The following is a 13,661-nucleotide window of genomic DNA, read 5'->3' as shown; positions in this document are numbered from 1 at the left end:
AAGAGCAGAGTATGACCCCAGAGGCAGGGGAAGGAGAGCACGATTTGGGCGAATCACAGGAGAACAGAGAGAATGTTGCCAGAGGCGGCCTTAGGCATGTGCAAGCTGTGCACCTGCACAGGGCCACCAAACATTAGGGGCCACCAAGCCAATGTATATCCCTAATATAATATTCCTCTAAGGATGGATACATATTTGCGTGGCGGCCCCTGGCAGGGATTTGGCGCCTCCGGCTCTGTTCCACTTCCGAATACCCTGACCCCCCCGCCTTCACTGGCCTCCGCGCTCCGCCCCGCCCAGACCCCCTCTTCCGGGGCCCCCTACTTATGCTTCCTGCCCAGGGCCGCCATGAGTCTAGAGCCGCCCCTGATGTTGCAAAAGGTATGGCGCTCAGAAGAGACCGGCAGCAATTGCGAATAAGGTGATCAATAATAGAGTGCAGCTATACAGAATTGGCATTCAAGTTTAAAATTTCAGTGATACATAAAATGAGCATAAAAAACAGAAGCACCTCTTGCCTTAGCCTTTGCGCGCGTCCAAGTGGTTTGGGGTAACCATTGCACTTTCACAATCAACAGAACATACAATAATAGTTTGAAAAATAAACACTGAAATATGTTAGCTCATACTTACATTTATTGGAATATATTTAAGTCAAAGTTTTTGCTCAGAGAGAATTAACTTGAAAGTCTTATACAAACAGGATCGCAGTGTGTATTTTTGTGGTCATTGTGTTGCAAAGCTCAGGGGGCATAGAGGAGTGGGGGAGACGGCCTGCAGCTGTTGCATGGGTGCACCACCATTCCTTTTTTTTCATACTCTCTTCAAGATGTCTGTGGCCTGCACACACAGACTAGGAACTCCATAAGCATAGTTAATAAGGTGGCCATGGTTTAGCAGAACCAGTAAAGCAAATACATTCAGAGTATTTTCTGGTCATTGTAGAAGAGTTGACTTATTTGATTATGATATCAGAGAATGGCAACTGGTTCTGGCGATCTAGACTGTTCCGTAGAAACGCCTATACGCTTCCTGGAATCCAATGTGATCGGCCAGCTCGTCGCAGTCCGGGTTCAGCTCACACACCTCACGTTTGGATTCCAAGGGATCTGGGGTGTTTCTGGCAACCCTGCAGAGAGGGAAATGTATGCAGATTACAAAGAGCTGTGGTTTAATCGAAAGCAATTATACATTTACAGACAAAAGAGCTTTAAAGAGTTGTTGATTGGACAAATGAACGCTGTGGGTAATTTTTGAAGCTTGATACAACCTCTGAATCAAAAAAATCACTTTTTAATAGTAAATTCAGATCTTCAGATCCTTATTTATAAAAACAGAGTAAGATGGGGGTGTCTAAATACAAAGGGATGCAAAAGTCTACTGCTTGCAGTTCCTTTTACTTGTTAACACTGATTTTCACTTTTTCGATACCTAAACCTATAGTAGTTACAGAGGGACCAATTACAATGCAGCCCGTAAAGGCTCTGACCAACGGTCGGAGCCTTCTGGGCCGCATAGTAATTGGCATTTTGGTTTACTGTCCGGCCGCTGCATTACAATGCTGGTGGTCGTAAAGTAAACCAGCTGGTCATTTCGGCTGGCTTCCGACGGGCTCATGGAGCCGGTCAGCCAGTCAGAGCCAGCTTGTAATCCCAAAGGGCAGGCATTTCCGCCCTTGGGATTACGACGCACGGTTTCCAACATGGTTTCCAAGCCGGCCTGTTCAACATGGAATCCATGTCGCGAAGCATGTTTAGGGGCCCTCAGCAAGGCCCCATTGTGCGTGCGGCCTCTGCTTCGGAGCCGAAGGGGCACCTATTGTGCCCCCCTGTTGATTTGCGCACTTTTTGGCAGGCACCTTTAGGATTCCTGCCACGGGGTGCAGGATGAACAACCCCTCCCATTTCTCAATGGTAGCTTGTTTACGGCCTGTTTACAGCCATAACACAAGCTCCCATTGAGAAATGGGAGTTTGCGGTCACATTGACATTAGCCGGTCGGGACCGCCGACCGGAGGTCAGGACTGTCGACTGGAGGTCAGTCAGTCCCAGGACCAGTCGGGCTGACATCGCAATCAGGCCGAGAGTGTCAAGTTAGGGTGGTTACAATATTGGCTCATACCATATATTAACCACTGGAAGAACATATACAAGCATCATTGTGGCCAAGTAGTACAACTGTATACATCTGTTAAAGACACTGTCTTTCATTCTTCCCAAACAATCTGCTGTCCATGCAATACCATTTTGCCAAATTTACGTCGGAATTCATGACTGTATACCCTTTCAATTAGGATACTTTTATAATCCCCCGCTATTAGGGTCACGCCTAGTAGATTTTATTTAGAGCCCAGAGAAATATGCATAGCCTTGGCCTCTATTGAAAAAATGGACGATGGACAGTTACTTCCTACCCTTTTCTTCGGTTGCACACTCAAGAGTATGGGAGGTGTTTAGAATCTTACAGACCTGCCTCTGAATCTCAAGTCAGGTTACATATGAGGAAGCATGTTGAACTACCTCGAATCAATACATATACAGACCTAGGTGAATTATAATCATCAGTGTTTGTTATGTGCTAATCTAGTATATGCAATGGGATTATCGCCATAATACTGGATAACTCAGCAATTATTAATAATAATAGAATTAACTGACTATTTACCCTAAACATTAGGTGTCACACATTCCTAAAAGATACGCCCAGTCTCCCTTTGCTGCCTGGTTACTGAGCCATGCAATACCTTCTCCCATATTTGATGGAGACCTGATGGTCCTCAGTATAGTGACCCTTCAGTCAGTTTGTACCCCACCCAGCATCCGCAGTTCTCTCTCCCCTACTGCGGGGAACATATATATTCTTGATCCCACAGCAGCCCCATGGTTCTTTTTGGAGCATCTCTCTCAGAATCCCATGCTAGACTTGTGCTCAAGCAGCAACATTTTTGGGCAGGGTGATATTATTCAAAACATCAGATTACTAGTATACGTTGCATTTCAAACCCAGTAGTGGACAAAACTATTTTTTTGTGCAAAAAGGAAAGTTTCACCTACAAATTGTGATTAACAAAGAGAACTGCAGAAACTGAAAGTTTCTCCCACTTTGGCTGCAACTCTTTTGCACACAGAAAACTAAAATGAGCAGTCTGCATCTTTATTAGATCAAACATTGTGTGTTATAGGAAGATACATAGTGGCTAAGGCACATAGCACAATCAACAGTCTCTCTCCAATTCCTATTATTTGTGAAATAGAGATGTATTCTCACCCCTACCCACACATTATTCATATGAACATGGCTTATGAGGTTGACTATTTAATCAGTTTTAACAAACACACTCTTGGAATACACGTGTTGCTCCATCTAGAAGATTTTGGTATTTGTCCTGTACTAAAGATTTTGCTACCCTATGAATAGAAAATTATTGTTATTCAGGACAAGGAGGTGGATATTATTGCACGAGGAAAGTCTAGTCATTAGTTACTCAAAAGAGCCATATTCTTTTACAAAAAACCTCTCCCTAGACTTAGGGACCATAGTTCAGCCGGGTCAAATACGGAGTTATCCTTGAGTTCCTGAAAGTTGGAGCACGAAAGAGCGAGAGGAGCTCTATCAGAGCCGGAAAGTGGTAGGGTTGGCAGTGGCTTCTCATCAAAGGAAGATATACCTTGTACCTCCTGTCTGTTCAACTGTGATGAGAAGGATAAGTCTTTGTATCTATCAATTGTTGTATAAGATAGTGAGTCTAAGTCGGTCCATACTGGTCTGTGGTTAGCTGGGTTGTCGTTCAGAGTTTACCCGACCAGGCTGTTTGAACTGAATCGCTCCTATTGCAGTGGCACTAAGGCTGATTTGTGCATTGGCTGATTCTGGTTTGTGGTGGCATGGTGGGCAAGAAACACAAAGGACTGAAGTGCATGCCGAGTAATTACCTGTGGCTGACATTATCCTAAGCATTCCACCCATAGCATTTTTGGTTTTCTCGTGAAAATCAAACATACCCACTTAGAATTCCTTTGGGTAGCAATTAATTCCATAATTTTTCACATGCATGTTATTACAAAGGTACTTCCAAAGGGGCATATTATCAAGAACGGCGTTAAAAATGATCGCCGCTTTAGTGGCAGAAAACTGTCGCTAAAGCGGCGATAAATGGCTTGATAATATGCCCTGGAGAATTCCAATAGAAGTCTATGTTCTGGTGTGAACATGGGCTTCTATTGGAATTCTCCAGGGCATATTATCAAGCCCATTATCCCAACTTTAGCAGCAGTTTCCTGCCGCTAAACCGGCAATAATTTTAACGTCGTCCTTGATAATATGCCCCATAGCTCGTTGTCCCTAAGGCACATGTAGGGTTCCTTAAGTTTTAGAGGGTGGTAAGGACATTCACGTCCCAGCGGAGGAACCACTTGCCATATTTAGAGAGCCCCATCTGCCTGACAGGAATTTACATGTAGATCGTACATGCACCAGTGGGGCTGAATGCACAGCGAGTATCATGTTTTTTGGGGTTTTTTCCTTCTCTGACATTTGTTTTAGTTTTTTTAAAATAGTATACCAAAGTGAGAGTTTGTTTCTGAAAATCAAACAAAATCAATGACTCTGATGTACAAGAGTTGTCTCCCTGCAAAGGCCTCCCTCCAAACTCCAAACTGTCCCTCCAGGCTGTACCTCAACAGTTAGGCCACAGAAGACTGAAACACATCTGCGATTGCTTGCATTCTTGATCAGAGGTGACCTGGTCCAGCTGTTTAGGGTGGACTGGTTCTTTTGGAGCTGTGGCATGACTCATTTGCTATTGATTGGTCCACTTGTGTAATAGGAAATGCATTACTACCGATAGGAATGCCACACATTTCCTTTTATCAGTTATACTGCCTCCTGCTCCCTGTAATATAGGGACTCAAGCTGCAGCACATAACAGACACAGAAGGGATAAACCCTGTCTGAGGTTGCTTGTATTCCGGCTTAGATGGTAAGTAGCCAACAGTTCAGGCTGGGGTGTTCCTTTTGTGATGTGGTCAAGATTGATTTGACTGTGGTTAATACCCTTTATGCTAATGCCGTATGGATTGGAATGCTCCCAGCAGGAAATCCCAGTTGTTATAGGGCCTTTGGGTGAATGATACCAATGTAGGTCTCACAACCCAAACGGCGCATCAAACAAAGCAACGTTCTAGAGTGCCTATTGTTGGTAACTGATTGTGATGCAGGGGTTAGTAAAGAAAACCATGTTTGCCTCTACACTGGACGGTCCTTTAAGATTGATTCAAGCATACCCACTCATCCCATGTAACCCTCCTAGTTAAAATGGATATGAGGTGAATTAAGTTGAGTTGGTCCTAATATCAAACTATTCGGGCCCTAAAAATGTTACAAGCGTCAAACCCAATTGTCCTGGGCCCCTAGTAAAGGGTCTCGGAATCCACATAATAACTCTGTAAGACAAGCTAATACAATCCATATGCCAGAGTTAGATGTGCATATTGTATGAATCAACTTTTTAACCAATAACCAATGAGGAGGGAGCCAAGACTTTTGGCTCACACCACTAATAAAAGCCGTACATACAGAAGTCCAAGTTCGGGGCTTTAATTAATGCAACCACCGACAGGTTAATAGGTCTCAACAGCAGCGCATCCAAAGCCAGAATGACTCATGACAATCCATGAGGTAACATTCTAACACTAGCTCAAGTAGGTTAATTACAACAACCACCCAGACCCGATGACAATTCAGAAATTCAAAGACATTACCTGAAAGGGTAAATGCTTCTCTTCTCTCTCTTCTCAAAGGCATTTGCAGAGTCTTGCTTGGAAATGAAGGCTACAACAGAAGACAAATACTAGACATGTAAACAACTTCCTCCAAAGTAAGCTCCTCCCATCATGGTTTATGTGTTGAATAGCTTTTGTTGTGGTGAGCATGCCCATATGCATTAAATCTATTTGTTTCTGTGTGTGTCCTTGGTTCTTGGAAAGTAATGGGCTGCTGAGCGACTCTTAAACGGGTTTTCGCCCAGGACAGGGCACCGACACAGCCCTTATAGTGGTGGCTGAGGAGGCAAGGTGCATCTTAGATTCAGGGGGATCGGCAGTTCTGATCCTCCTGGATCTAAGCGCTGCATTTGATAGGGTGGACCATGAAATATTAGTCCACCATCTTGCTAGACTAGGCATTGCAGGATCAGCCCTGAGATGGCTGGAATCCTTTTTGAATAAACGAGCATTCAGGATTTGGTAAAATGGTGTCATGTCTAAATCTACTCCCCTAGGTAAGAGAAAGGGTTCCCTTAAGGCACAGATAAAGACAGGTATAAAATAATGTACCTTATGACTTAACAAATACATACAACAAAATATGGAAAAGTTAAAAATTCATTTATTTGAATATATTAAAAAAACAATCAATAGGGATAACTAAACTAAATCCCTGAACTAAAACAAGATAAAATTGAGACAATACATATAATTGCGACCTGCACAATTACAAGCAGACAGAACAGTTACAACATACATTTGTTGGATACAGGTTTGTATATTCTTTCTCCGCTCTAATATCACCAGAGTAGTATCACTACTAAATCAGCGTATCTATTATGGTGTTGGAGACTTGAATTATACGCTTTAGGTTGCGTCAACGCGTTTCGGTGATAACTCCTTATTATAATCACCTTTATCAAGACATTAGTTTTGTCTGCCAGAACCAGAGGGTATGTAAAATCGCCCCTGGGATAATATTGACGATCCTTTATAGGGATCACTTCACGTTTCCTAATTGGAGCGTGGGCTTCTGTAGTCGCCTTATACAATGCTGCTGGTAGTAGTATATTTCTGTTTCTGTTCTGAATAAATGCGATCTTTTGTTGTCCCCCTGACCATAGGAGACCAAGGAAAAATGGTTGTGTTGTAGACCATAAGTATTATATGCAATCAGGCCACAATTGCCATGTATAAATATAAATATCACGAATTCTCCACTTCTGACGGGTTATGTTGCAGAAGGTTGAGGTTGTAATTCTCTTTTAGGCTTCACAAAGATAACATAATGGGACGATCTAAGGTTTCACTGTCAATTGGTCATCGTGATATGGCCAAACATAATGAGAGTCTACCTAGTTAGTAGATAAAGGTTCTGCTCTCTGTGGGGGTCCGAGTCGTGTGTCTACTCCCCTCCAGTGTGGAGTTCCCCAGGGCTCGTCTCTGAGCCCTACCTTGTTTAATGCTTATATGGCCCCACTGGAGGAGGTGGTAGCCCCTTTCGGGATTAAATCCGTCACCTACGCAGATGAAACCCAATTAGTTGTCTCGCTGACGCAACAAGTGGGATGTTAGGATAACCTTTCGGCCTGCCTCACCGGAATCTTCTCCTGGATGACCAGCTCAAAGCTCAAATTGAACGGAGCAAAAACTGAGATCTTGATCCTGGGCCACCAATTTACATCTCTGCCCAAAGCCTTTTGGCCGCCCTGTATGGGCGAGCTGCCTCTACCAAAAGAGAAAATCAAAAGCCTAGGGGTCTGGTTTGAGCCCGAACTAACCTTTAGGACACATGCCCAGAAAGTCGCGGGCGTGTGCTTCGGCCTGCTTCGGGCAGTGCGGAAGTTCTCCCTCTCTTGCCCTTTCAGTCCAGGAAACTATTAATCCAGGGATTAATTTTATCCAGACTGGATTATAGCGACGCCCTACTCCTGGCAGCGCCAGAAGCCACCATTAATATCTTGCAGCGGGTGCAGAACGCTGCAGCCAGGATGCTTGTGGGGGCCCCAAGAAGAGCGTCTGCCAAACCGTTGTTGAGAGCTCTCCACTGGCTTCCAGTTCGTGAGCGAATCGCCTTCAAATCATCTTGCATTGCCCATAAGACACTTCAAGGCAAAGGCCCTCCGGCCCTGAGGAGCCTGATTCGTTCCTACAGACCCCCTCGGGCCCTCCGATCGGACCTGGATAATCTTGCCATAGTTTCTAGAGTGAGGAAGGTCCGCACCGGAGGCCGCCGTTTTTCTGTAAATGCGGCAAAAAATTGGAATGCTCTCCCTAGGCATATTCAGACTGAACCTTGCTATCTTAAGTTCCGAAAGTTGCTTAAAACTTTTCTTTTCCCTAAAACCCCTTAAGTTCCGGTTCCTTTTGAGTTTTCTGTTATCTGTTAGGCAGCGCTGGGACGCTCTTGGGCAGCCATGCAGTTTACAAATCAAATTTCATTTCATTTCATTTCATGTCCACAGACACTTGAGGTTCCGTGACAATTGTAAGTGGTGTTTTCGACTCACACGAATATGGTCGAGTCTAGTATCTATGAACCGCAAATGACGAGTTTAGCAAGTGTGCGCAGTTTCGCTGTGCTAACTTAAACCGTTCGTTTGTTATGTGGGTTTGTCATCTGTACCCACGGGTTCCATCTTAGATACGGCATCCATTTTGTCTCTTGCCCTCAAGTAGCCAGCGAACGGACGCTGTCCGCTTCGCGACCCTGGGACTCCCAAGATATTTGCGGAAGACACATGTTCTTTGAAAGTGTCTTTATGACGAGGGGGATGCTACTGTAAGGCAGATGGCGCCGCTCGAGGCTCATCTTGCCGCACGGGCTTATTGTCTCAGTTGTGCATCTCATTAGGCACGTCCCTTTGATGCCTGTATCTCGTGCTTCTCGACACTCCCCTTTTACACCCTTTCCGATCTCCCCACTGTCTCCGTCTTCCTCTGCACCTGTCTTCGTTCCTGTTTCGATCTACTTTACTGCTGATTGGAATTTGCTAATGGTGGGAAGATGGGTTTTTTACAGTTGGGAACCGCCAAATGTTTCCGCACTTATGTTCCGGATCTTGTGTGTTTCAAAGTGATCTAAGCGACCCCTCTGAGAGCGACTTGTGGGAACCAGGTTGTAAACTATTGTGTATCATGTTATCCTATGGGTAGAAACTGTATAAAAGGAGCGATCCACAAATGCAATTTGAAGCAGTCTCCCCGAACTACACTCGATGTACTTCTTGTGACTTCTGTGTTCCCTGCAGTAAATAAACCTTGACTCTTTGACGCCGAAGGAAGTGTCCCGTGTCTCTGTGATTTGTACGCCGGAGCAGGTTACCCACGAAGGTTTCAGGTGTTGTGCCCTGGCACCGCTGGGTCCAAAGAACCCAGTCCTTCAGTTGGCGCCCAACGTGGGGCTGCATCAGTGGTACCGGTCCAAGCCTGACGATCGTGAGGAACTTCGTGTGAAATCTCCGAGGGAAGGTGCACCCCGCTTCATCGATCCTGTTGTCGAAATAAGTGGCCCGAAGACTTTTCCCGCGAAGATTCCCGCCTCCTAACGGCTGCGACGGACTGCTACCCTGACTGTAGACCTGTTTTGGCGCCTGGCGTAGACCTTGGTATAGCGAGACGATTGACGGGCCTTCCTGAGGACGCCATTGATCTTTGAGTTAAGTATTTGTGGGTCGCTCCCAGAGTTCTTGGTTGTAGACACTTTAGCGAGTGTCTTTGTTGTAAACACTTTAGCGAGTGTTTTTGTTGTAGACACTTTAGCGGGTGTCTTTGTTGTACACGCTGTGTGAGTGTTTTTGTCGGTGACACTTTGCTAGCGTACTTTGTTGTTGTTGTATTTGTTTGACGACTGCAGCCGCCAAAGACCGAGGGTTTAGTTCTTTGCTGGGACTTGGTAAATCCCGAAATCCCGTAACCCTTGAAGTTTGTGAAACTCGGCTAGTGTGCAAGATGCCTGGTCGCAGTACTTTGTTCAGTTGCTTTAGACCTTGTGGTGCGGATTCCCTGCTGGAGGACTCGTGTCCGATACCTCCGGTTGGAACTCCTACATATGACCTATATAGCAAACATGGGCTAGGCCCGATTGCTTTTAACGATTATTGGATCAAATATACAAAGAAAGACGGCGATCTTCGTTGGCCACCTCACGGTAGCTTCGAAGCGTCGATCTTAGATAATTTGGAAATAAAGTTGTTCGAACGTAAATCAAGGCCGGCCATGTTTGATGCCTTTCGGTTCTGGCGCAAAGAAGCCCGACAGAAAGAGATCAGACAAAATAAACGTAGTCAGCGAGATACTGTTGCTACTATAGTGAAGAAAGCTGAGCAGTTTCAGCGTGATAAGGAGGATAAGGATAAGGAAGTGTTTGAGAGATTACAGCGTATGTCCATAGACAAATGCTATCCTGCTTTGCCTACGGAGTCGGATAAGAAGGAAGAGGCAGTTGAGGATTCTTTAATGTCCTATCTTATGAAGTCGCCACCTCCGTACGTACAGGGTACCGCAGCTCCTGTGGTCCCTGCCGTACCTGTTCCACCAGTTCCTCAACCTGCACTTGCTCTTCCGACTGTTCCTGCTCCTTTGCCTCTTTCTATTCCTACTGCTCCTCCGCTTCCACATACTCCTGTTCCCGCTACTGCTCACGCTACTGCTCCTGTGTTGTTAACCCCTGTTGCTGCTAACGTCTCTACTCCTTCTCTTGTTAGTCCTGTGTCTTACTCTTCTCCCTCTACTCGTAATCGTGATTCTCCCCTTGCGACAAACTTCTTTCAGTCGCTCGGACCTGTTTTTGGGTCTGCAGGTTCTGATGGTCCACAGAGACGTAGCCAGCTTCCTGGTAATAGAGAACGTGTTGCGCTATACAATATGGCGATGGGTTGGATGATAAACCCTGTTAGAAATCCACCTCGTGTTGTCCTCGAAACGTTTGATCAATTCAACATACCTACTCAGAGATATGTGTTTGATGAAATGTGCAAGTTCTTACATGATCAGATAGCGGCTGTTGCGCCTGACGAGGTGCTGACCGCCCTGTCTAATCTTCGGCTTCAGTTCGCAACTGGACTGATAGTCGATACTAATGTCCGACGTGCTATTGAACGGTTGCTATCTCTTCGTCCCGCTCCTATTCCTCATGCATTGTTCGTTGAGGACATTGAACAACGAGATGGGTCTGGCCAATATCCTATGCGAGAAGTTCCGCCAGTTTGGGTACCCGCTGATAATACTAATGCTAATGCTCCAATACCAGCACATTTCCAGAGAGTGTGGATACACCTCCCTTGGAAACGATCGGAAGTGCTTCAGGTGAAACAAACTTTGCCTGATCCTCGCAAAAATCCTGCGGGGTATTACAAAGAATTATCGCAGCTCGTAGACGCTACGATAATGAATCTGGCCGATATCGACATGTTGTTTGGCAATGTCGTACCGCAACCGGTATGGGCCAAGATTCGTCACCAAGATCATGCGAATGAATTAGGTGGTGATTGGGCTGCCATTACAGCGGCAGACGCTGGACAAGTGGCTGCTACTAAACCCGATCAGTTGATTGAACTTCTTCCCCAGCGAATCATTACGTTAATGAAAACGCTTATGCCAGCTATGAGGGTAAATTGGGACAAGTTGTCAGCCTGTAAGCAGAAGAAAGATGAGAGTGTTTCAGACTTCTTTACGAGGTTCGAGGAAACATTCGTCGATCATAGTGGGCAGGATATGGGTACTGAGGGTGGACAGAGGTTGTTTGTGGATAAATTTGTATCGAACTTATTGCCCGACTTGTGCAATAAATTGAAAAATTCAGAAAGTTCATGGGCCGTTTCTACCTCAGCTCAGATATTGGCTACGGCACAATATTACGAAAATAGAGAAAAAGAGGAAAATGACCGTGCCGATAAAAAGACGAAAGAGCTGAAAACTAAAGTGTTGTTACAACAAGCATATCCGCCGCGTTCTAATCAGAATGCGCCTCAGCAGAATAGATCGCAGTCGCAATCAAATAGATCGCAGCCGCGTAATGATTCATCTTTTCAGAGATCTTCGTTGGGGTACAACCAATGTGCTTATTGTAGACAGGAGGGACACATTAAATTCAATTGTCCTGCTTTAAATGACCGTAGTGGTGGTAATTCGTCTAGAGGAGGTCGTGGTGGTGCACAGCACGCATCACGTGGTAGAGGTCGTGGTGCTCAGAACGACCGTTCTGATAACTCGTCAAATTCTAATAATTGTTTCGACCAACGTGGATCATCGCAAGGACGATCTGCGCAGTACAATGTAGACGATTATTACGTCGATCAGGGAACTGACGATAGTAATTACTAGGACAGCCAAAGACAAGGAGAGGGAGTGGTATCAGTTCCGGTTGATCAGAGAGGGCCTTACGTCGCAGTTGCTACATCGGGCGTCGTTGAGCCTTTTCTGTTGGACACTGGTGCAGCGAAAAGTTCTATCATGCATTCGAAACTCCCTGGCGCACCTTTGTCTGGCTTAACAAATGTATCTGTTGGATTCTCTGGCGCCCCCGTTAGCAATCCAGTTTCGCGCCCTTTGCCCCTTAAAATTGGGACTCGTAAGCTCGAAGCTCCGTTGATTTTAACCACTGGTTGTGGTGAAAATCTTTTGGGTCTGGATTTGCTTAAACGCTTGTATGCGACTTTGTATTGTTCTCCTGCGGGTATAAAGCTTACGTTAGGAGAGAGGGTAGTCTCTCCCATGTACTTGTCCCTCGATAAGCTTCCACCGGAATTGAGTTCTCTTCCTGCATCTTTGTGGGCGACGGGTCCAAACGACGTGGGCCTACTTGATGTCTCCCCTTATGTTGTTCAGTTGAAATCGAATGTGCGATTGCCACGTATTCCCCAATATCGTATCTCCCTGGATGGTGAACGAGCTTTGTTAGCGATCATCTATGATTTGATCGAGAAAGATGTCATTGAAGAAACTCGGGGAAACGTGTGCAATAGTCCTGTACTGCCCATTCTTAAACGTACTGATCCTACCAAACCGCCTGTTTATCGTTTTGTTATTGATTTACGGGAGGTGAATAAAATTGTGGTTCCTCAATTCCCTGTTGTGCCTGACATTACGGCGCTACTGACTCTGATTCCAGCTACAGCTTCATGGTTTTCGGTGATTGATTTGAAAAATGCGTTTTTCAGCATCCCGATTGCCGAAGAGAGCAGGGACCTTTTCGGTTTCTCTCTTGGTGGACGTAGCTTCCGGTTCAAACGCGCTCCTCAGGGCTACTGTGAAAGTCCATCGATTTACAGTCAAGCTTTGAAGGGTCAACTAGATGCGTTTAGGTTGCCGGTTGGTGCGGCTTTAATCCAATACGTCGACGACTTATTGGTGGCTGCTGATACTCAGGACATTTGCAAAATTGCTACAGTGTCGTTGCTGCAACATCTCTGTGAGTTAAATCACAAGGTGTCACCTTCTAAACTCCAATATTGTTGTCAAGAAGTAACCTATCTAGGTCACTTATTGTCAAAGGAGGGAAGGGATTGACCCCAGAGAGAATTGCAGCGATTGCGCGCATGGCTGTGCCACAAACCCAAAGAGATGTGCGTGCCTTTCTAGGTATCACATCGTACTGCAGGCAGTGGATTCCTAATTTTTCATTGCTAGCGAAACCATTGGTGGCTCTTACGTGCAAGGATGTTTCGACTCCTTTACCATGGACGGAAGAATGTCAGAAAAGTTTTTCTGAATTACGTGATTCATTGTGTTCGGCCCCTGTGTTAGGTACCCCTGATTACAGCAAGCCGTTCACGTTATATGTTCACGAGAGGGAAGGTTGTGCTTTAAGCGTCTTAACGCAACCTTTTGGTGGTAAGCAACGTCCATGTGCATATTTTTCCTCGACCTTAGACCCAGTAGCTAGAGCATTGCCGAGTT

The 13,661-nt window shown here is 45.4% G+C and overlaps 1 protein-coding gene across 1 annotated transcript in view; it reads right to left on the bottom strand.

The window, feature by feature from the left end:
* Positions 1-618: 618 nt before the first annotated feature.
* Positions 619-13,661, bottom strand: part of BGLAP (bone gamma-carboxyglutamate protein) — a 28,322-nt gene continuing 15,279 nt past the window's right edge. Inside the window, exons 3-4 of the mRNA XM_086946412.1 lie at positions 5,760-5,829; positions 619-1,129 (exon numbers count right to left, since the gene is read on the bottom strand). Of these exons, the coding sequence (XP_086802538.1) occupies positions 1,000-1,129; positions 5,760-5,829 (200 nt within the window). The 3' untranslated portion in view covers positions 619-999. The remainder of the gene's footprint in view (positions 1,130-5,759; positions 5,830-13,661) is intronic.

The sequence above is a fragment of the Lissotriton vulgaris genome, chromosome 12 (genome assembly GCF_964263255.1).
Source record: "Lissotriton vulgaris chromosome 12, aLisVul1.2, whole genome shotgun sequence".
Classification (NCBI taxonomy): Eukaryota; Metazoa; Chordata; class Amphibia; order Caudata; family Salamandridae; genus Lissotriton; species Lissotriton vulgaris.
Note: the sequence above shows the minus strand (reverse complement) of the source record. Positions and strands in the feature narration are given on the sequence as shown.